The sequence below is a fragment of the Biomphalaria glabrata genome, chromosome 11 (genome assembly GCF_947242115.1).
Source record: "Biomphalaria glabrata chromosome 11, xgBioGlab47.1, whole genome shotgun sequence".
Taxonomy (NCBI): domain Eukaryota; kingdom Metazoa; phylum Mollusca; class Gastropoda; family Planorbidae; genus Biomphalaria; species Biomphalaria glabrata.
This window is the reverse complement of record NC_074721.1, coordinates 15843711-15864867: the sequence shown is the minus strand read 5'-3', so window position 1 is coordinate 15864867 and position 21157 is coordinate 15843711. Positions and strand designations below refer to the sequence as shown.

At 36.1% G+C, this 21157-nt stretch overlaps 1 protein-coding gene across 7 annotated transcripts in view; it reads left to right on the top strand.

Moving 5' to 3' along the window:
- The window catches only part of LOC106066222 (uncharacterized), a 78060-nt gene that overhangs the window by 10920 nt on the left and 45983 nt on the right, over nucleotides 1-21157 (top strand). For all 7 annotated transcript variants that reach the window (XM_056003746.1, XM_056003747.1, XM_056003744.1 and 4 more), the window contains exons 7-13: nucleotides 31-119; nucleotides 1021-1123; nucleotides 2431-2573; nucleotides 4567-4616; nucleotides 4818-5080; nucleotides 10978-11072; nucleotides 16082-16186. In XM_056003746.1, coding sequence (XP_055859721.1) covers nucleotides 31-119; nucleotides 1021-1123; nucleotides 2431-2573; nucleotides 4567-4616; nucleotides 4818-5080; nucleotides 10978-11072; nucleotides 16082-16186 — 848 coding nt within the window. The remainder of the gene's footprint in view (nucleotides 1-30; nucleotides 120-1020; nucleotides 1124-2430; nucleotides 2574-4566; nucleotides 4617-4817; nucleotides 5081-10977; nucleotides 11073-16081; nucleotides 16187-21157) is intronic.

Genomic DNA, 21157 nt, shown 5'->3' with positions numbered 1-21157 from the left:
CCTATGACATGAATATATATTTATCTTAAGGTGCCTGGGTTGTAAGTGACTATGAAGGTACAGATATAATTGAAAGCACAAATCAACCATATGTTTTACCTAAACAGCTAAAACCTAAGGTAAGATCCACTTACATAGAATAAGGTAAGATCCACTTACATAGAATACAATATTTATAGACAGATGGAGTTTACATTATCTAATTAACGTAGATTTGTAGACCAAGCTATGACCTATTTTATTTTCATAAATGGTGTATATAAAGCGGTTTCTTCGCTTAAAAAAATAAATCCAAAAAGTCCCGATGGTTACCTGGCCATGCAGTATGCACTCTGGACTACAGCCTCAATGGTCCCTTGTTGGAACCTGACCAATTCTATACCCTGTTGTCCTGCTGGAGGTTTAGACTAGGATGTAATAATCTTCAATTCATAAGAAACATCCGAAACATGTCAAACAAACCATTCAGAAAAGCAGATAAAAAGCTCTAAGTCTATGTGATTTTCATTGACCTTTTGTTGTGTATTTCTTTGGATACACCACATGATGATAAGCTATAGAGATAAATGATAATTTATAAAGATAGATGATAAGCTATAAAGATAGATGTTTAAAAGATTGATAAAAAATTTCAGAACTGCTTTGGTAATTACTATAGTCACAACATTATTAATAAATGCCAACAAGGGATGTTTTAATTCAATACATGTTAATTTTATAATGGGATATTATATTGTTTCTCCATTTTATTTAAATGGCAAAGAACCAAATAGCAGCCTGGTTATGCGCTTCGGACTGTCCTCGCGATGGTTTCGAGTTCTCCATCCTCCAGGAGATTGAGTTATAAATGATCTACATTTCTAATGAAACGTTACAAACTTATCAATAACATTCTTTTTAATTTGCATGAAACTTTCTTAGTTCCTAGCAGTTTAATTTTTTTTAAAATGTGTCTTTTATAAGCATGTCTGTGTATAGTTGATCTACAAATGTATTAATCTATGTATGTATTTTCTCTAGTTTTACTCAGACATTTCTTTGTGGCCACCAACTTTCCCCTATAGTTCTGTACGCCTAGCTTACACTAGCATACCTAAAAGCATAGGCATTCTAAATACACCAGGTAATGTATACAATATGTATTATGTATGTAAAAGTATTGTTGGTAATATTATATTTGAGATTGATTTGGCAGCCCAATTGAAAATAAAATGTTTTGCTGACATGAGAAATCAAATAACTGAAGTCTTGTTTCCGTTTTGGATGTCGCGAATATCTCTCAGTTTCTGCCAGTTTACCTCAGAAAATGACAATTAATTAATTTAAAACTGACACAGTCAGTCCGGTGGCGAGAGTCATTCTTGACTGGTCTTGACTGTGTTTAAGGAACGTCCAAAAATCTGTTATGAAGTTCAATAAGTCTAATTATAGCTTTCATATGATGTTATATAGTCGTACCTGGTCGCGTAGTATGCGCTCTGGATTGACGTATCACTGGTCTCAGGTTCGAGCCTTGCTCCGCTGCCATCTGATACATATAAAACACACAAAACAATCAAAAGCATATTAGAACTCACGTTTGGTATGTCTATTAAATTTTTTTTATAAATAGTCAAAGAGAAAAAACTATATTTTGGCTATACCATATATAGTCAAAATACGAAATGACTCTAACTACATTGTGTATGTAAAGTCGTCTATTTTGTAAAATTATACATAAGTAATTATGCTATTTTTTGTTTAATGTTATATCCATACATGTTGCAAATAATTTGTTTAAAATGTTTTATTTAGTGTTTTTATTGTTTAAAAAAATCATGTCAAACTATTTCTAATCATTTTTAATACCAAGCTTATATTAACATTAACTCACTCCGTCTGTCTGTCTGTCCGTCTATGTGTATTCTTTTACACATTTTGTTGATCCCACTTCCCATTATCGGATCAAGTTAACTCTTTTTCTCCTTAATTATTTACCACATTCTGGTGGAATCAACGCTGGTATCGTCAGTTAGGAGAGAAAGAGTTCAATAAAAATTTTGCACAGTTATTCATTATCGATGACAATACATGAATCAAACAACAAAACAAAACAAAATAGTTGATCATTTAGTGTTAATCAATAATTTAGTTTTCGATAGAAAAATAAGAGATAAAACTTACCATGTTGATAGAAATGACAACAATTAAACAGTGGCCTCTCTTCGCTTAATATAAGCTTTGTATTTAAAAAAGAAATTTATAGTTTGCTTTTTTACCTTAAAAATATGACAAAAAAGCGAGAAAAAATAACATTGTTTATATCTAAAATGTAATCAGCATTGTTCCATGTGTTCGGAGCTAATTTGCATTGTTTATATAATTGCGTACGTTGTCATCATTATTTCTTATTATCATTCAATGTTTACTTGTTATATCTCAATTTAATAGATACGGATGACACGTACTTTGAAAGTGTAATTCTAACAAATGGTGACCAGGGAACTTTAAGGAAATTACTAGAACTTGTGCGACATGACAAAGCGAAAGAAAAAGCCTGCCAACTGAAAAGACTAAATGTTATTCTTTTAAAGGTAAGTTAGGCGAAACTTTGTGTTCAACTCTTTCATTTTGTGATATACAAGACCTAATAGACGTAAGCCTATACATTCTATTAAGCAGTACTATACTGTGTTGTACATATTATATATAATTATGTACACTTTTTGTTACTTTCAAAGAAAATGTTTTGAAAAAAATATTTCTATTACTAAATATCTTTAACACAAGCTACTTATATTTTAAATAAAATGTTTACTTTTGTTTTAAAAGTGAAAGAGTATATTTAGTATGCATATAAGTCGAATAAAATTTAGAACATCATTTAATAAGCAGTGTTTATTAGTATACTCTTGCAGTGCCATTCATATCATAAAAATGACTCTCTAGACTCTAGAGATTTAACCGAAGGGAACATTTCATTCATTTAGGCCTTGGATAAAAGTTTAACTCTTTAAGAAACGATCAATTAGATAGTCATTCAATAACATCAGATAAGCCAGGTTCAAGTTGAACTGTATCCTCTCAATCACCGGTTTATTGATACATATAAATATACACAATGTAAAATAATAAAATTAATATACGCTCGTATCTCCGTATTACGCTGTATTATGTTGTTCATTTCTTCTGATATTATGAAAATATCCGCAAAACTGTCGTTTTTTAGCGGCTCCCGAAAGGGGAAAAGACGCTATTAGTTTTGTGCGAAATGTCTGTCCGCCTGTCCGTCCGTCCCGTTTAGATCTCGTAAACTAGAAAAGATATTGAAAATCCGACATCACAATATTTTAGACCATTCAAAGTTCTGATGCAACGGCTACTTTTTTTTTCTGAAAGCGAAAAAAATCTAATTTTTAAAATCAGTTATGCAAGCATTTTTTTTAAAGAGAAAAAGCTAATTAGTATGCATTATAAGTTAGACCTAAGTTAAAACGAATAGTAATCTTGTAAACGTCATTTTCGTGATCAATTTTTGTAGTGCCCTATTGATATCTCTTTTTGTGTGTGTGTGTGTGCATTCGAATAAGAGATTGATCCTTTTCAAAACAATTACATCTATTATAAGACTTCCGTTAGGCCAGGAGAGGCGCGGTAGCTGAGCGGTAAAGCGCTTGGCTTCCGAACCGGGGACCCCGGGTTCGAATCCTGGTGAAGACTGGGATTTTCAACTTTGGAATCATTAGGCGCCTCTGAGTCCACCCAGCTCCAATGGGTACCTGATATTAGTTGGGGAAAAGTAAAGGCGGTTGGTCGTTGTGCTGTCTACATGACACCCTCGTTAACCGTAGGCCACAAAAACAGATGAACTTTACATCATCTGCCCTATAGATCACAAGGTCTGAAAGGGTAACTAGTTAGGCCAGGTTCACATCTAACTTTGCATTCACTTGCACCTATCCTTTGATCTGCTGTACCGTTGGGGCACTACACAAGATCTGTCAACCTTCTTTCTCCATTCTTATCTCTCATTTGTCTTTGATATAATTTCATTTGGATGTTCTTTCTGAAAATATTGAAGCCTGCCTGGGTGGACCACTTCGGGGGCCGATTTTGAGTTTGTGTTTCCACACAAACTGTCTTTGTAATCTTGTTTGTTTTCTTTTTGTAGTGTCTGAAAACAAATTGGGGTTGTTGATAGTTTTTAGTTCATAGCTTCTGATATTCTTGATAAAAATATTGAAAGCTTCCTTTTTACCTGCCTGAGTGAACTTCGGTGGCCGATTGTGAGTATCTGTTTCCACACAAACTATCTTTGTGACTTTTTTTATTTTTATTGATTCTTATGTTGTCAGGTAAAAGAGATAATTGCGCACAATTTCAGCTTGATCAGAAATTTGTTGTGGGAGAAATAACGTATACAAACATTTTACCAGACAGACAGATTGATTAAATAATTTTAAAAATCTTTTTCTTCTTTCCTCGATCTGTTTATCGCTCTAACGACTGAGAAATTTATTATGTGGGATGTTATTATACTAAGATATTAAGACCATGTAAATTTTTTCTTTAATCTTTATGTTCTAGGGAAGTGGTGGTTTAGCAGATACATTGGCCAGTGGTCTACTTGAGCAATGGTAAGACAATTCAGATGTGCTGCAACAAACCAGCTATAGACTTTATTTTGTTTCAAGCTTTGATTTAAAAAAAGAACATACATTTTAACAAAAGACATTTTAAATAATATTGAGAAATATTGTTCAGAACAGAGAATACAACAAGTTTAATTCTATTTTGGTATTAATGTATTTACATGTTTGTAACACATCTTACTACAGGAGTTACCAAGATTTCCAGCATGAGTTGGCCAAACTAGATCTAGATGTTCCAAATGAGAACTGCTCTGTAGGAAGTGCTCTTCACAATGTAAACTCACACAAGCAAGTTAAACAACCAAAGTCTGGTTGCGTCAGTGCAAATGTTATGACATTTTCAGAGGAAGACTTGAAAGATTTATTTGCAGTTTCAACCGTCTTTGAAGCAGATCTGACTCTCAGTGATTATGGACTGAACAAACAAATTCTATTGTCTATATTGAAAGGTAACACTTAGTTAAAGCACATTTAAATAGCTTCAAGATTACTTTAAAGGGCATCAATTAAAGAACAATTAATTTTTTTTTCTTACTGGATATCTTTACCTATCCCTTTGTCTGTTGGACCCTTGGGGCACCACACAAGAACTGTCAACACCTTTATCCATTCCTCTCTGTCCCCTACCCTGGATGTAATTTCATTCACTGACAGGCCTGTCCATTCTTTGATGTTGTCTTGCCATCGCTTTCCCTGTCGTCTTCTTCTTCCTCTTCCTGGTACTGTACCCTAAAGGAAGATCTTTGTGAGCCCTGAGGACCTCGTGAGTCCAGATAGCTTTATTTATTACCAGACTTCTGTTTAAAAAAGGGAAGACATGTTGTCTTGGTGCTGGTTCCACATTGAGTATTCTTGTTGTTAATGTAGACATTAACTTCTCAAACAGTATCGTCGTTCTAGTTCGGATATTGATTTGACTGATGCCAAGCTTCTAGATGGCGAAAAGTCATTTCTTATAGCATGGCAGCTATATATATATATATATATAGAGATAGTAGAATTTTCTTTTCAACTTTGCTATGAAGTCGAACATTTGCAGACACATAATGCTGCAGCCACCACCAGCCTGATGTAAACAGATTTGATAAGGCCAGACTACAAAATCTCAGGATTTGCAGATCTTCCTTAAGAAGTTAACATAACAGAAAAAAGTGAAGAGAGAGAGAGAGAGAGAGAGAGAGAGAGAGAGAGAGAGAGAGAGAGAGATTGTCACAAGAAACGACAAGATGGCTATAAAATATAATTGTACAAGTTTTGGTGAGCTTTAAAAAAATAGAGCAAGGAAAAAAGGTTTTACACAAGAATTCTTGAGTATCAAATGTCAACAGGCTTAGAAACTCATGACAAATAGTAAAAACAACACTAACGAATATGTATAAGACACTTGAAGACAGTACAAGTATTCAAGAAGTCATCTCACTGTAGATTAGACTTTATTGTGAAGTATACTTTGTCAATTTCAAATGTTTAGATACACACTTATAAGCTACTCTTACTTTATTGAAGCCAAACATAATTCATTCTTGTGATCAAATAATTTGATCAAACTACATTAAAAACATCCGTTACTCCATTTTCATTCTTTAGACTCTAGAGTGTGACGTAATCAGCTATCAGCGTGTTATGATTGGCTTTTAAAATTTAAAAATAGAATACTCATAATGTTCAAAATGATTGTATGATATGAGATTCGAAACCACTTGCGTGCTTTACAAAAGCAATAATAATATTAATAAAGATAAAAACCGTTTTTTTTTTTATTGACCTCGCCTCACCACTGTCTCATAATTTAAGAAAAACGGAAATGGAAAAACAAAGAAAATATAGGAACCTAGGCTTTGAGATTAAGCGTTTATGGAAGTTATCTAAATAACAATTTACCCCATTGTTTATATCAGTGATTCCCAAAGTGGTCTATATAGACCCCCAGGGGTCTACGAAGACTTCAAAGGGGTCTACGAAAGGGAAAATTGGGGGTCTAAGAGATGTCAACGGGGGTCTGCGATAATGGATTTCATTTCAGTAGGTCGTGACTTTAATATGTATATCCCATTAATGTAATTCTTTCATATACTAATATAGGTCTGAAAGGGGAACTTTACTTTGTTTTTACTTTAGTTAAACCTTTAAATATTTATCCTGCTATTCAAACGAAAAATTGTATTTTATTTAAATAATGATTTAAATTACTTATTTTTGTCTAAATGTAACTAATGTTTAACAAAGAAATGTAGATTGTACAGCGTTGATTATTTCAAACTGGGATTCGTTCCTTCCTTGTCAAACAAACGGTTGTCTAAGTGCCTTTTTAGGAAGATATGGAACCAATGACGCTGGAGGATCATCTGAGACAATGCCACAATGACAAAATATATACAAATTTGAAAAACTTTTGAACACCCAAAATAAAGTTAAGAATAGACCCTCACAATTTCTCTTCGACATCATATAGAGAAGATAATGGTTTTTAAACGTCTTACAGTATCTCTTTACTTATAGCTAAATACGGAAAACACTAAAGATAAAACATTGATTTTACCAACCTTTGTAGTTTTAAAAACTTTTTTATACAAACCTACATATGATATTAATAAAATAATTTCTTTAAACAACAATACAGTTCAAGGGCACAAGGATGGCATAGCTGTAAAACTAAAAGCTTCTTATGTAATTCCTGCAAACGACATATATAGTAATATATACAGTTTGAGATCAGCGGCGTCAAAGGTTCTGATAGGGTGTAACGCTGTGTGCTGCAAACTACTTAAGGGTCGCCGCCACCGTGTTTTTCCTCAGGATTGACCCATGAAAAATGTTCCTTGTTTGGGTATAGTTGCAAGGCAAAAGAGGTTTGAATTAAGTTTTCCTTCTGCTAGGTGGGCTGCAAGCCAAGGCTAACGAGCCCCTCCTGCTCGAAGTTACTGGTTTAGGCGACAGTTTTGTAAAATGTTTTACATGTTTCGGATGTTCCTTCAGAGTTGAAGATAGTTTACTTCCTAGTCCAAACCTCCCGCAGGACGACGGGGGATGGGAGCGGGCAGAATTTGAACTCTCGACCATCGATAAATCCGAACGACAGTCCAGCGCGCAAACCTCACGACCAGTTACTCGTCTTCGCCCCATTCAGTTATGAAAACAGTTCCGCTGACTCCATATTTGTGCCACACGGAAAAGATCAAGAAATACAGAAAAACATTTCTAGTGTGTTTGGTGATTCCAGCAATAGATATTGTTGTAACTCTCTAAGGCAGGCCCTCAACGAAAGACAGGTCGACAACAGTAAACGATGTATTTATTTAGTATAAGCATCAACATCAACAAATAGTAATAGTTACTAGTTAGACTTGGACGTCTGCTATAAAGTCACAGAGAGTAATATGTCTTAAGTTCCAAGAGTCCTACTTCATACCAGAACACAGAACAGACCACCGACACACTTCCCAGTGTCGCTTCAGGTCTCCCACACAGTTTCCTAGTATCACACAGGACAGCACTCAGCACCAGACTGCTCAGACTCCCATGACTCTTTAGCCGGCTCACAACAATCCTTCTTCCTGTCTCAATATGTCTTTTCTAGTCGTGTTCAGTAGTGCTCAGATGCGCACCATTAGTGTAGCGCGGGAGCGTGGTTACAACATTGCTCCATTCTCAGATCTGTTCGTCCGGAACAGATTCAGGTGCCCTACAGGGTGGTGGACGTTGGTCAGTGCAGGAGCGTGGTTACAACAATATTAAATGTTATTTTAATTGGTTTTTAATTTGAATTTTGTCAATAAAAAGATAGATCTCTATAACTTTGTATGTTGCTTTAAATTATTTGTTCCCTTTTCAACTCACTACGGTTAGAAATTATTTTTTTAAATGTTGATGACTTTGAAAAAATGTGCATGTTAAGCAGAGGGTCTACCTAAAACCAGAAAACATGGCAAGGGGTCTACGAGACAACAAAGTTTGGGAACTACTGGTTTATATCAACGAAGGGGATAATGACCACTGACGTCAGAGATACCTTCAAGGCCCTTAACATTTCTAGGAACATCCTCGTTGCATGTCAGAGGGTGGTTCTGCTGCAGACCTGCCACATTGCCAGAAAATTCCTCAATGGAAACTGATCTTCTTATCTTATCTTATATAATACAGACGTTACTTCAAAAAAGAAGATGATTACGTCCTACGCGTCATGCATTTAGTCATGCATATTAACCAATGACTTAAATTCTGCCAAGTCACTGGTTTTCCTGGCTAGCTCAGGCAACCCATTCCATGCTCTAATAGCACTAGGGAAGAAGGAGTATTTGTACAAATTTGTCCTAGCATATGGGACGAGGAATGTGCCTTTATCTTTGTGTCTTTCAGAGTATTTTATTAAATTTTGTTTTTGTATTTGAAGATTATGGTTCAGTGTTTTATGTATTATTGCTACTTTACTTTTGAGCCTTCTGTCCTGAAGGCTTTCTAAATTTAGTGATTTTACTAAAGGTGTTACTCTAGTCAAATGTGAATATTCGTTTGTTATGAATCGCACTGCTCTATTTTGTGTCTGTTCTAGTTTCTTAATGTTTTCTTGAGTTGAAGGGTCCCAAACAGAGGATGCATATTCTATTATTGGCCTAACCAAGGTTAAATAACATTTTAGTTTTATGTTCTTATTTGATTTATAGAAATTTCTTTTAATAAATACTAATGTTTTGTTTGATTTTTTTGTAGTTTCATCAATATGTGGATTCCATGACAGTTTTTCATTTATTATAACACCTAGGTATTTTGCGTTTTTAGTCTGTGTTACTGGTTTGCCATGAATAAGATAAGTGGAATTAATTTGTTTTAGTTTTTTTGTTACTCTTAACAACTGACATTTTTCTGGGTGGAAAGACATGCTCCAATTTGATTCCCATTTCTGTAATTCATCTAATTCTCTTTGTAAAATATCTGTGTCTTGTGTTGTTTTTATTGTTCTATATATTATGCAATCGTCTGCAAATAATCTGACTTTTGTTCCTGAAGTAATGCAATTTGGTAAATCATTTATGTAAATTAAAAATAGTAGTGGACCCAAGACTGTTCCTTGAGGTACACCTGAGTTTACTGTTATCGGTGTTGATTTAGTACCATTTATTATTACAGTTTGTTCTCTCCCTATCAGAAAGTCTTTAATCCACTGATGCAGTGGACCATTAATGCCGAAATATTTTAATTTTTTAAGCAAACTATGGTGGTGAACTTTGTCAAAAGCCTTAGAAAAATCTAGTAAGATAGCATCTATTTGTTTGCTATTATCTAAACCTTTTGAAAAATCATCAATTAGTCCTATTAGTTGTGTTTCACATGATCTATATTTCCTAAAGCCATGTTGGTATGGTGTGAGGACATTATGTTTGTCTAAGTGGTTTATGATGTTGCTACATATTATGTGTTCTAGGATTTTACATGTGATGCTGGTAAGTGATACTGGTCTGTAGTTTCCTGGGTCAGATTTTTCTCCTTTTTTAAATAGGGGGGTGACATTAGCTTCTTTCCAGTCCTTTGGTACTCTGCCCTGGTTAAGTGAAGCCTGAAAGAGTATTTTGAACACTGGGGCTAGCTCATTACTTAGTTCTTTGAGTAATCTAGCTGGAATACCATCAGGTCCAGAAGCTTTATTTGGTTTGGTGTTGGCTAATAGTTTTTGAATTCCATTTTCTTGTACTACTATATCTTCTATGTTGTCTACTTGGTTCAAATTCAGTAATATGTCTTTGTCTCCTGGGGCTGAGAATGCTGATGCAAAGTATTTGTTTAGAATGTTTGCTTTAGTTTCATTATCATTATGTATTATGTTATGTTCATCTTTTAATGGCGCTACGCCTGTTGTTTCCATTTTCTTAGACTTAATGTATGACCATAGGTTTTTGTTGTTATCTTTAGATATTACATTGTTTATGTATTCACTCTGCAGCTGTCTGCTTACTTTTTGGGTTAAGTGTTTAATTTTTATATACTTTTTGTAAACTCTTTCTGCATTAGTTTCTTTAAATTTTCTATATAGGTTTTCCTTCTGTTTACAAAGCTTCTTTAGTCTATTATTAAACCAGCATTTATTTATTTTGTTTGATGTGTATTTAGTTGGTATATGATTTTCTATAATGCTTTTAAGATGGTTTTTAATGAAATTCCAGAGGTCATGATAAAGGGACCACAATGAATTTTGTTTCTCTTTAACGAATCTCGACACTGGCAGTGCCAGAGAATGAATAGTCTTTAGTTTCGAACATAATAATAATAATACAATGTGAAGATAAAAAAGAGTTTTGCCTAAAGGAAAAATTTGGTAGACTCTAATAAAAATAAATGTGAATCTCATTTTCAGTTTACCCGGAGAAGAAATGGAGGTTGCTGAAGCTGTGTGTAGAACTAGACTGCTTCGATGTGGCTCAGAAGTATGTTTTACCTGATAGGATGTTAGTAAGTAGATCTACCTAAATGAACGGCTTTCTCCATACAGAGTATCCCCATGGTAGACACCAGTGGATGCAAGGTATGGAGATATAATTCTAATAATTTTCTGTCTTTCGGGCACCGAAGCTGCAGGTTTTGCTGAATCGCTTTTTCTTCTTTATCTTTAAATCTGCAAGTTGTAAAAAAAATAGGTGCCGGTACTCAGTGATTAGGTGCCGGTACTCAGTGATGGATCGCCAAACTTTTAATTATAAATGAATTAATAATAAACGTTAAAATACAAAGAAAAGTAATATTTTTTACCAACATTGAAAAAGGTGCCGGTACACCGTACTGCTGCGTACCGTCACAAAAAGTCCTTTATATATAAATAAACTTATAAAACTTAAAATAACTTGAATAACTTCTTTGTCAACAAAGCTAAATGTAACTTTTATTACAATATAGACAAATTCAACTTAAAATAAAATGTATTAGACTTTAGTAGATATACAAATATTAATTGATATTTTGAACAAAATCTAACTCGCTACAAAAACACGCCTTTACACTCTGGCAATCTGGAGTCGTCTGGTGTATTTTACCCAGCTTACGACAGCGCCGCTTATCTTACATCATTCTACCAGACAAACATTAAATTAATGCTCTCTCTTTACAACCAACAATAAATACTCCCTTTCTAGGGAAAACTCACAACATTTCTTTTACATATATGTTTATAAGACACCATTATATCTACACTCTTTTTCTCACAGCTAGTGGGCGGGTGGAGTCTGAAAACCATATTGATGGAACCTAACCTGGAAGGAAAGTAGGTCAAAATAACGTATTTTATTTTGGGGGAAAGGGGTCGAATCTTAACCCTCACCCCTTGCCCACGTAAAACATATTGGAACCAGAAGTTTCTTCAAAACAATAATAAGGACCCTTTGTTTTTCTTTCAGGCAGAATACAAAATAATATATATCTACCCTACTTATCTATCTATCTATCTATCTATCTATCTATCTATCTATCTATCTATCTATCTATCTATCTATCTATCTATCTATCTTTTGTAAAAAAAATTAGGTGACAGTACTCAGTGATGTATGGCCTAACTTTTAACAACTAATAAATTAATTAATAATAAACGTTAAAATACAAGAAAAGTATAATTGTTTTTACCCACATTGAAAAAAGGTGCCGGTACGCCGTACCGGTGCGAGGGATCATTATCCAGCATTTTCTGTTCACTACAATTAGCTACCAATAAGTGATGATTGTGTTGGTATTGTCTGTACTATTAAATGATACCAGACAATGAGGTTTAAGAAAAAGGTTTCAGTTGGAACCACTGGCGGATCCAGAACTTTGGAGTGGGGGGGCGATTTTTTTCCAAACCCTAACCCTAACGCCCAGTAAACCTTAACCCTATGCATAAACGTGCGTACAGCATATATATATATTCGATATATGAGAATAAAATAAGACTGTTTCTCAATCTTCGCGAAAAAAAAAGAAAAAAAAACAGTCTTTCTCTTGCAAGCTTGGGGGTCTGGGAGAGCGCTGTAAGCTTCTTCAGTGGGGCTCGGGGCGACCGGCGCCAAAAGCGTTTTCTTGCATTTTTCACGGCTGAAACGCATTCTCCTGACATCTACAGCTCATTACTTATTAGTGGGGTTCGGGGCGAAGCCCCGACGCCAAAAGCGTTTTCTTGCATTTTTCACGGCTGAAACGCATTCTTCTGACATCTACAGCTCATTATTTATTAGTGGTGTTCGGGGCGAAGCCCCGACGCCAAAAGCGTTTTCTTGCATTTCTCACTGCAGAAACGCATTCTCCTGACATCTACAGCTTATTATTCATCAATGAGGTTCGGGGCGAAGCCTCGACGCTAAAAGCGTTTTCTGGCATTCTTCACTGCAATAACGCATTCTCGTGCCCTACAGCTTATTATTCATTCTATTATAAAGTGCCATTTGAATAATGAGAAAAATATTCTAATATGAATTTATAGTCCCTTAATACATTGCAAATAAAACCGATTTGTTCTTTGAAAAGATTAGATACACCACATATTTAGATTAAGGTTTTGAGGATCGCCGCCGAAAAAAAAAATTCGATTAATAATATTCAATAAAATTCTAGCATACATTGTGAGTTATACTCCTAAATTTATTTAACTAGAAAAATATGAGATAGAGTAAAGGTTGGAAAATGTCGACTAGGAAAAGATTATCTGGCTTTTGAACTCATCTCAACCGTGACTGTTATATTGAAAAATTTCGTTTGAATTATAACTTTTCCAATGCAAAGTCTTTCTTAAAATAGTTATGATAAATTCATGTCAAATTACACAAACTCTGTCTGGAAAGGGCAAGGGCGGTAAAATGAAAACTATTAATTCACGCTCCTTTTTATAATTTCTGCTATTGATTGCATTTTGCATTAAAGAATAGGGGTTGGGCGACTCGATATAAGAATTTACTTTATAGCATATATAAATTATATTAGTGACAGATTTTTTTAATTTTGTAATTTCTTACTATAATACAAAAAGAAAAAGTATTGATTTGTCCGATGGGGGGAAGGGGATTGCATGTATCGCACTTCGACCTGTTTATATTATATACATATTCGACTAATTTTGTTCACATACTATGATTTCTCCTTGAAAGTAGAACTTCCCCCCCCACTAAAAGGGTTTAGATGGGAAGGGCGGTGGAGGTATTTTCTCTTCCCCTTCCAATCGGCCAACAGGTGAACGAAATTATATAAAGACCGGTTAAAATACCAATAACAAGTTTTAATCATATAGATATTTAATTGATTCTGTTAGCAAACTGTGATTTCTACAAATAAATAGGACCGCCCCCTCCACTCGAAAGTTTATGGTGGGGGGGGGGGCGGATTGATGCCATCGCCCCCCCCCCCCGACCCTACCAAATCGGCCAAAATACTAGAAGGGGGGGCGAAATAATCTAAAAATAGGTTGAAATATAAATAATTAGTATATATTATTAACATAAGTAGTAAATTCGAATACAAATTGTGTGAATTCTATACTATAATTCGTCCTCCCCCCCCTTTGATCGCCCCTACCGCCCCCACCCCCCGGATCCGCCAGTGGTTGGAACAACATTCAACTGTATTTACTTGCACTAGCCTTCTCTTCATTGTCCTCTAGTGCTGCTATTTTATTTTAGGCACTAACTCCTCAAACTTCACTTGTGCTTGATTAGTTTTAGAACAAGTCAAATATTTTAAAATACTTTTTTAAAATAACAAAATAAAAACGATGTTACATTGAGTGAAATTGCATCAAGTTATTTCTGTCTGTTTATCCGATTCAAAGACATAAAAAAAATATTTAAAAAATGCTTAAAAAGAATAAAACAAAGATTATATTAAGCGTAATTGTATCAATTAGTTTGGATCAGTCATGTCATTAAATTTGTAATTGATATAGACTAACAATAATAGCCTATATCTCTGCGATTATAAATGTTTTTACCAATTGTTTTTTGTGACGGTACGCGTAGGGTATAGCACAATTTTATGCTTTGAGCTTTCTCAATTACTCTTTGTTCACATCACGTGTCTGGGCCAGTTGGAAATAGGGGTGGGGGAGAAAGAAGGGTGGTAACTGTGTAAATATGCAATTTAAAATAAAAAGCAAAACAAAAAGTTGAACGACCTGAATTCGAACTCGAAGGCTCTAGCCTCCTAAAGCCTCCTAAAGCCAACCTACTAACAACTGTACCAGAGAAAAATGCTTATGAAAATAGCAGGTGGGCTAATTCAACTTATACTACCAAATCAGTCAACTACAATTACTTTCCCTTGGTAGAGATACCAAACAAAATAATTAATTACCAAAAGTTAATTAACTATTTTAGCGGCCCCCGAAAGGGGAAAAGACGCAATTAGTTTTATGTGAAATGTCTGTCCGTCCGTCCGTCCCGTTTAGATCTCGTAAACTAGAAAAGATTGTGAGAATCCGACATCATAATATTTTAGAACATTCAAAGTTCTGATGCAACGGCTACTTTTTTTCTTTTCTAAAAGCGAAAAATTATTTGTTTTTCTAAATGAAGCAGTTTTTTTTTTCATAAAAAATACACCACTTTTACAATTATTCACTATTAATAGTAAAAACACGGGAGGTTCTTTAGTAGGGCAGATGACTATTTACCATATTTTTAACACATTTATGCAAATGGTTTTACACTTTTTGTTAAAATTATTTTTTACATTTGCTACAATATGTAAGTTCTGTATTACTAACTACTACATTTACACGAAAATAATGTTTACTGTATTTTTAGAGAAAAAAATCTTTTTATTATGCATATAAGTTGGACATAATTTAAACAACAATTAATAAGTTTCATATTATCGCGTGAACTGCAGTGCTACACTACGACGGCGGAGTAATTAACTTAAGGAATAGTAATTTTTTTTTACGGAAATGTTTTTTTTGAGGAATTGATTACGAGATTGACCCTTTGAAAAACAATTCGATCATTTAGATATTCATTATAAGACATCAGTTAGTTCAGATTCGCATTAAACTTCACATTCACTTTCACCTATCCTTTGGTCTGCTGGACCGCTGGGGCACCACACAAGATCTGTCAACCTTCTTTCTCCATTCTTCTCTGCCATTTGTCTTTGATATAATTTAATTATGATGTTCTTACTTTTAAATGCCTGGGTGGACTACTTCGGAGCCGATTTTGAGTTTGTGTTTCCACACAAACTGTCTTTGTAACCTTGTTTTTAATTGATTCTTGTGTTCTAGGGGAAAATAAATAAATTTGCAAAATTTTAGCTTGATCCGAGATAGGGTGTGGGAGAAATAACAAGTAAATACTTTTAACATTACAGACAGAGCTGAAATAAGCTTTGTAAAAATGAAAGTCTGAATTCCAACTCGAGGTTTCATGGTGGAAGGCCGACGTGTTTAGTTCCTTCGCTATTCAAGTATTTATTAAAGTAGTACCTTGAATACACAACTTATTGTTTTTCAGAGAGATCTAAGTCTTCCTGTAGTTCAGTCTGCCTTCCTACTAAATCGGATCAAGTTTATTGAATACTTTATAAGAATCGGAACATTTGGAAAAATGCAAGAAGACGTAAGTTGTTGGAACAATTATTTGTAGTAAGATGTTAAATTGCTCGTATTTGAATAAGAAGAAAAAAGGAGCTGTCAGAGTAGCCACAAGCAATCATGTCCGAACTACTTCCGGTTCTTAACGCAATGCTCAGAGAAACATCTGCTCAAAGTACCTAGGCAGCTGCTGATGATCATTTTCTTCTGACTAGATCATTTTTTAATGTGGTGTAATAAGAAATAAAGGAACACTGAAGAGTAACCTAAAACAAGGCTTTATTAAACTAGAACGACACATGAACTGACGAAAGAGACTTGGACAGTAGCACACTAGATCAATGTTGTGAACACATTCTCACGACGTTACACAAACATAAACAAATAGTAACTATTTCACCACATTCACCCCGCCTAGAATTAAAATAGCAAGTATAGTAATATAGTAGGCCAATAGCATAAATAAAAAGAGAATGCCAGTGCATGAAATACAATAGATCAATAAACAGTGTCGAAATATTAATTTCTCTTGTAAACATTAATAAATGGTGATACAAAGAAACCTAAAAACCAGTACCTATTGTATGACTTATAAACAATTACTAGTTTCTGTTTTAAGTATTAACAAATAGTGTAGTAAGTAAACATGTACGTAAGTAAGTGAAAAGTAAACTCTAGTATCAGTAGCAAGAGATAAACAATGCCAGTTTATGTAGAACATAGGTAGTGCAATAGAGAAACAACTCTAGACTCTATAGTTCGGCCTGGTTCTTCTCTCTCTTAAGTTGTAACGGGGTTGACTATCCTGTTCTACAGTTTGGGAGTCACTAGTGAGTTCCTGAGCGTCAAGTGGGGTATTTTCAAGAGGAAGCGCTCGGAGGTCCTCAGAGCCTACCAGGGGTTCTTTCCTTTCTTGTATCACCGTAGGGGTGTTGGCTGGTAGTTCCGTGTTTTGAGTTTCTGGAGGATATTCATTATCTTCACCCTGAGGGAAGAACGAAGGTTCACTTGTTGTTGTGGATGGGGAGGGGGTGGGAGCCAAGCGTCTTAGAGAGACCGTCTCCTCTTTACCGCTGGGCAACCGTACGACGGCATATTGGGGGTTACACATCAGCAATTCGACTTCCTCCGTGAGAGGATCATACTTTGAAGATCGGTTCTCTCTTCTCAGCAAGACTCGAACTGGGCTAGATAGCCAAGTGGGGATAGATATCCCGAAGGAGGATTTCCGGTTGAACCGGAAAACTCTCTCATGTGGAGTTGCGTTTGTTGCCGTAGATAGTAATGATCTAATCGAGTATAGGGCCTGGTTCAAGACAAGCTCCCATCTCGAGATCGGGAGATCGAGGTCTTTCAGTGCTAAAGTAACAGCGTTCCATAGAGTTTTGTTTAGTCGTTCAATTTGTCCGTTGCCTGAAGGATTAAAAGCTGTTGTTCTACTTGTAGCTATTCCCCTCTCGTGCAGAAAGGATTGCACCTCCCTCGACATAAAGGACGTACATCTGTCAGAATGGACGTACTCTGGCATCCCAACTAAGGAAAACAGCTGATTTAAACACTTTATAACAGTAGATGAGGACATATCGGGACATGGGTAGGCAAATGGGAAGCATGAGTACTCATCCACCATTGTTAATAAGTATTTGTTGTGAGTAGCAGATGGGAGTGGCCCCTTAAAATCAATGCTTACTCTCTGAAATGGTTGGGTAGCCTTGATGAGGGTGCCTGAAAACTGTTTGAAGAATCTAGGCTTCAGTTCAGCGCAAGTTTTACATTGGTTTACCACTTTGCGGACGTCCTCGCAGGAAAAAGGTAAGTTCTTAGTCCGAACGAAATGGAGGAGTCTCGTGACCCCTGGGTGACAGAGGTTGTTGTGTAACAGTTTGAGGTCTTCTCCAGTCATTGCTGACGCAAAGTGGTTCCTTGAAAAGGTATCCGCCGCAGCGTTTTGTTTCTCGGGTCGATATACGACGTCATATTGGAAACAACTAAGCTCCAGTCGCCATCTTTGCATCTTTTCGTTTTTGATCTTGCCCTTGTTTTGCTGGTCAAACATAAAAGACACTGATCGTTGATCTGTAACCAATGTGAAGGGTCTACTGATAAGGTAATGTTGCCATTTTCTCAGGGCTTCTACGATAGCGTATGCTTCCTTTTCGACTGCTGCGTGTCTGCGTTCACTATTAGTGAGTGTTCTTGAAAAGAAGGCGACAGGACGGCCGTCTTGATTAAGAGTGGCGGCAATCGCGATGTCAGAGGCATCTGTTTCGACTGTTAGTGGTCGATTATAATCTATCGTCGACACAGCAGCGTTTTCAAGTTCGTGTTTTAGCTGTTTAAAAGCTTCCTGTACTTGTTCAGGGGGAGGAAAGGCTTTGTTGTTCACCAATAAATGGATCTTGTTGGAGAAATTTGGGATCCATTGAGAATAATAGGACAGTAGTCCAATCACCCGCTTTTGTGATTTCATGTCTTGTGGTGGAGGTAGATTTCTAAATGCTGAAATCTTTCGGGGTCTGGTCTTAATTGCCCTTGTGAGATTTCGTAGCCTAGGAGGCATACTTTATTAGTCGCAATAGCACTTTTATCATTGTTGAAGGTGATACCGTACTTTTTAGCGGCATTGAGAAATCTCTGTAGATTCTGGTCGTGGCAAATGGAGTCAAGTCCGCAGATGGTAACGTTATCCACGTAAGCGAACGTGTCCTGTAGCCCTGCCTCCTCAATTATTGTGTTGATCGTCCTTTGAAATGCGGCGACTCCGTTTGTCTCTCCAAAAGGAATGCGGCAAAACTGATAAAGCTTTCCGCCAGCCTCGAACGCCGTGTACTGCTTTTCATCATCCCTGATAGGTATCTGGTGGTAAGCGCTTTTGAGGTCAAATGTACTGTACATTGAGTATTTAGATATTTCCTGAACCAGTTCATCAACTTTTGGCACGGGATACTCGTCGAGGTAAGTGAATCGATTGATGGTTTGGCTATAGTCGATAATCATTCTCTTTTTGTGCCTTTCATTCGTTGTTACAATTATCTGGGCTCGCCACGGGGACGTGGAAGGCTCAATAATTTTGTCAGATAGAAGTCTCTTGATTTCAGTTTGAATGAATTTGGAGTCAGGCATAGAATATTTTCTAGATTTAGTGGCTATGGGGTGGCAGTTAGGAGCAAGATTAGCGAAGAGGCGAGGGGCTTCAACTCGTGCAGCTTTCAGCGTACAGACCTGGAGAGTGCTTCGTTTTCCTTCAAATGGGATCATCAGTTTTTCGTGCTGGCTGATGAAATCTAGCCCTAAGATTACATCAGATACTAGTCCATCTAGTAGTGAGAGCTTAACACTTTCATATAGTTCATCTTTGTACTTTATTTTAGCGAAAATATGGCCGTGAGTAGTGCGAGAAAGATGTGTAGAGGCCATGTAGATTCTGTTTCTGGACGTTTCTAATTTCCATTTGTACCTTTTAGCAATTGAAGAAAATATATAGCTTTCACTGCTCCCCGTATCTACGAGAGCCTTCAATGGTACTCCATTGACGAGTACTGAAATAGTAGATTTAGTAAGACCGGACGCTGGTGTCGATGCCCAGGAAGATCCAACGGTTGTAGTCCGAGAAGTCTCATCATCTGCTTTCACTATGGCTGAGGTTATAGATTTGAGTGTCTGTCTGGTCGATCTACAGACTTTCTGGAAATGGCCCCTCTTACCGCACAGGTTGCATGTAGCGTCACGGGCCGGACATCTAAAGCGTTGATGTTGGCTGTTTCCACAAAAGAAACATCTTTTACTAGTCGCCGCACTCACCTCGTGTTCTACTTTTGTCGTTGGAGCAAGGCTCTCCTCGTCGGCGCTAGCTCCACAGGGAGTTTCAGAGTGGATGTTATACGCCATGGCATGGTTATGGGCATATTCAAGTTGTCTTGCCTCTTCATAGGCGCACTGTAGATTTAGAGTAGATTTCTCTAAGAGTAGCAGTCTTATGCTGTTTGAAGCCAGTCCAGTAATGAAGGCGTCTCTTACGAAGATATCTCTGTGTTCTTCAGCGGTGACAGCTTTGAAGTCACAGTCTTTGGCCATACTTTTAAGCTTAAGTAGGAAGGCGTCAACGGTTTGTCCGTTCTCTTGTCGACAAAGAGTTATCATGTGCCGTGCAAAAATTTCGCTTTTAGGCTTCACGTAGACATTTTGTAGAACTTCGATTGATTCTTCGAACGTTGTACACTCACTTATGTACTGAAATACGCTCGAAGAAACGTAGTTTTCCAGTAATTTCTTTTTGTCAATCTCGCAGTGAGAGACTGAGGAGATGAAATTCTCAAATGTTCTGAGCTAGTGCAGCCACTTCTCGGCAGCCGATGGCGAGCTAGGCTCTATGTCCAGCTCTTTTGGCCTAAATAGACGTTCCATTTGTATTACTACTTTTACTTACAGACTGAGAATAGTGTTGAACGAAAATCCAAAAAAGATACGTGAGGCACATAAATCCATGGAATTGAAAATTTCTAGTTTAATAAATTGTAATAAGAAATAAAGGAACACTGAAGAGCAACCTAAAACAAGGCTTTATTAAACTAGAACGACACATGAACTGACGAAAGAGACTTGGACAGTAGCACACTAAATCAATGTTGTGAACACATTCTCACGACGTTACACAAACATAAACAAATAGTAACTATTTCACCACATGTGGTCATGACGTGGACAAGTAATGGAAATGTATATGCTCCCCCCCCCCTTTTTGCCTAAACAAGTTGAGCACAGCTGCCTTAAATTAAGAAATGTTGCTTTAATTCTCTTAAGTAAAATTGGAACAAAAAATAATTAACCTATAGAGACAGGCATTAGAAAATAATTTTCTTGCTTTTTATTGAACTTTTCTTTTGGTCTGTTGTATCATGGATCAAATCTTGCCATCGTTTTTTGACCTACATCTAATAAATTGCTTTTAATGAAACTCCTTAAAAATCAACAAATTATTTAATGAAACCATATCTAG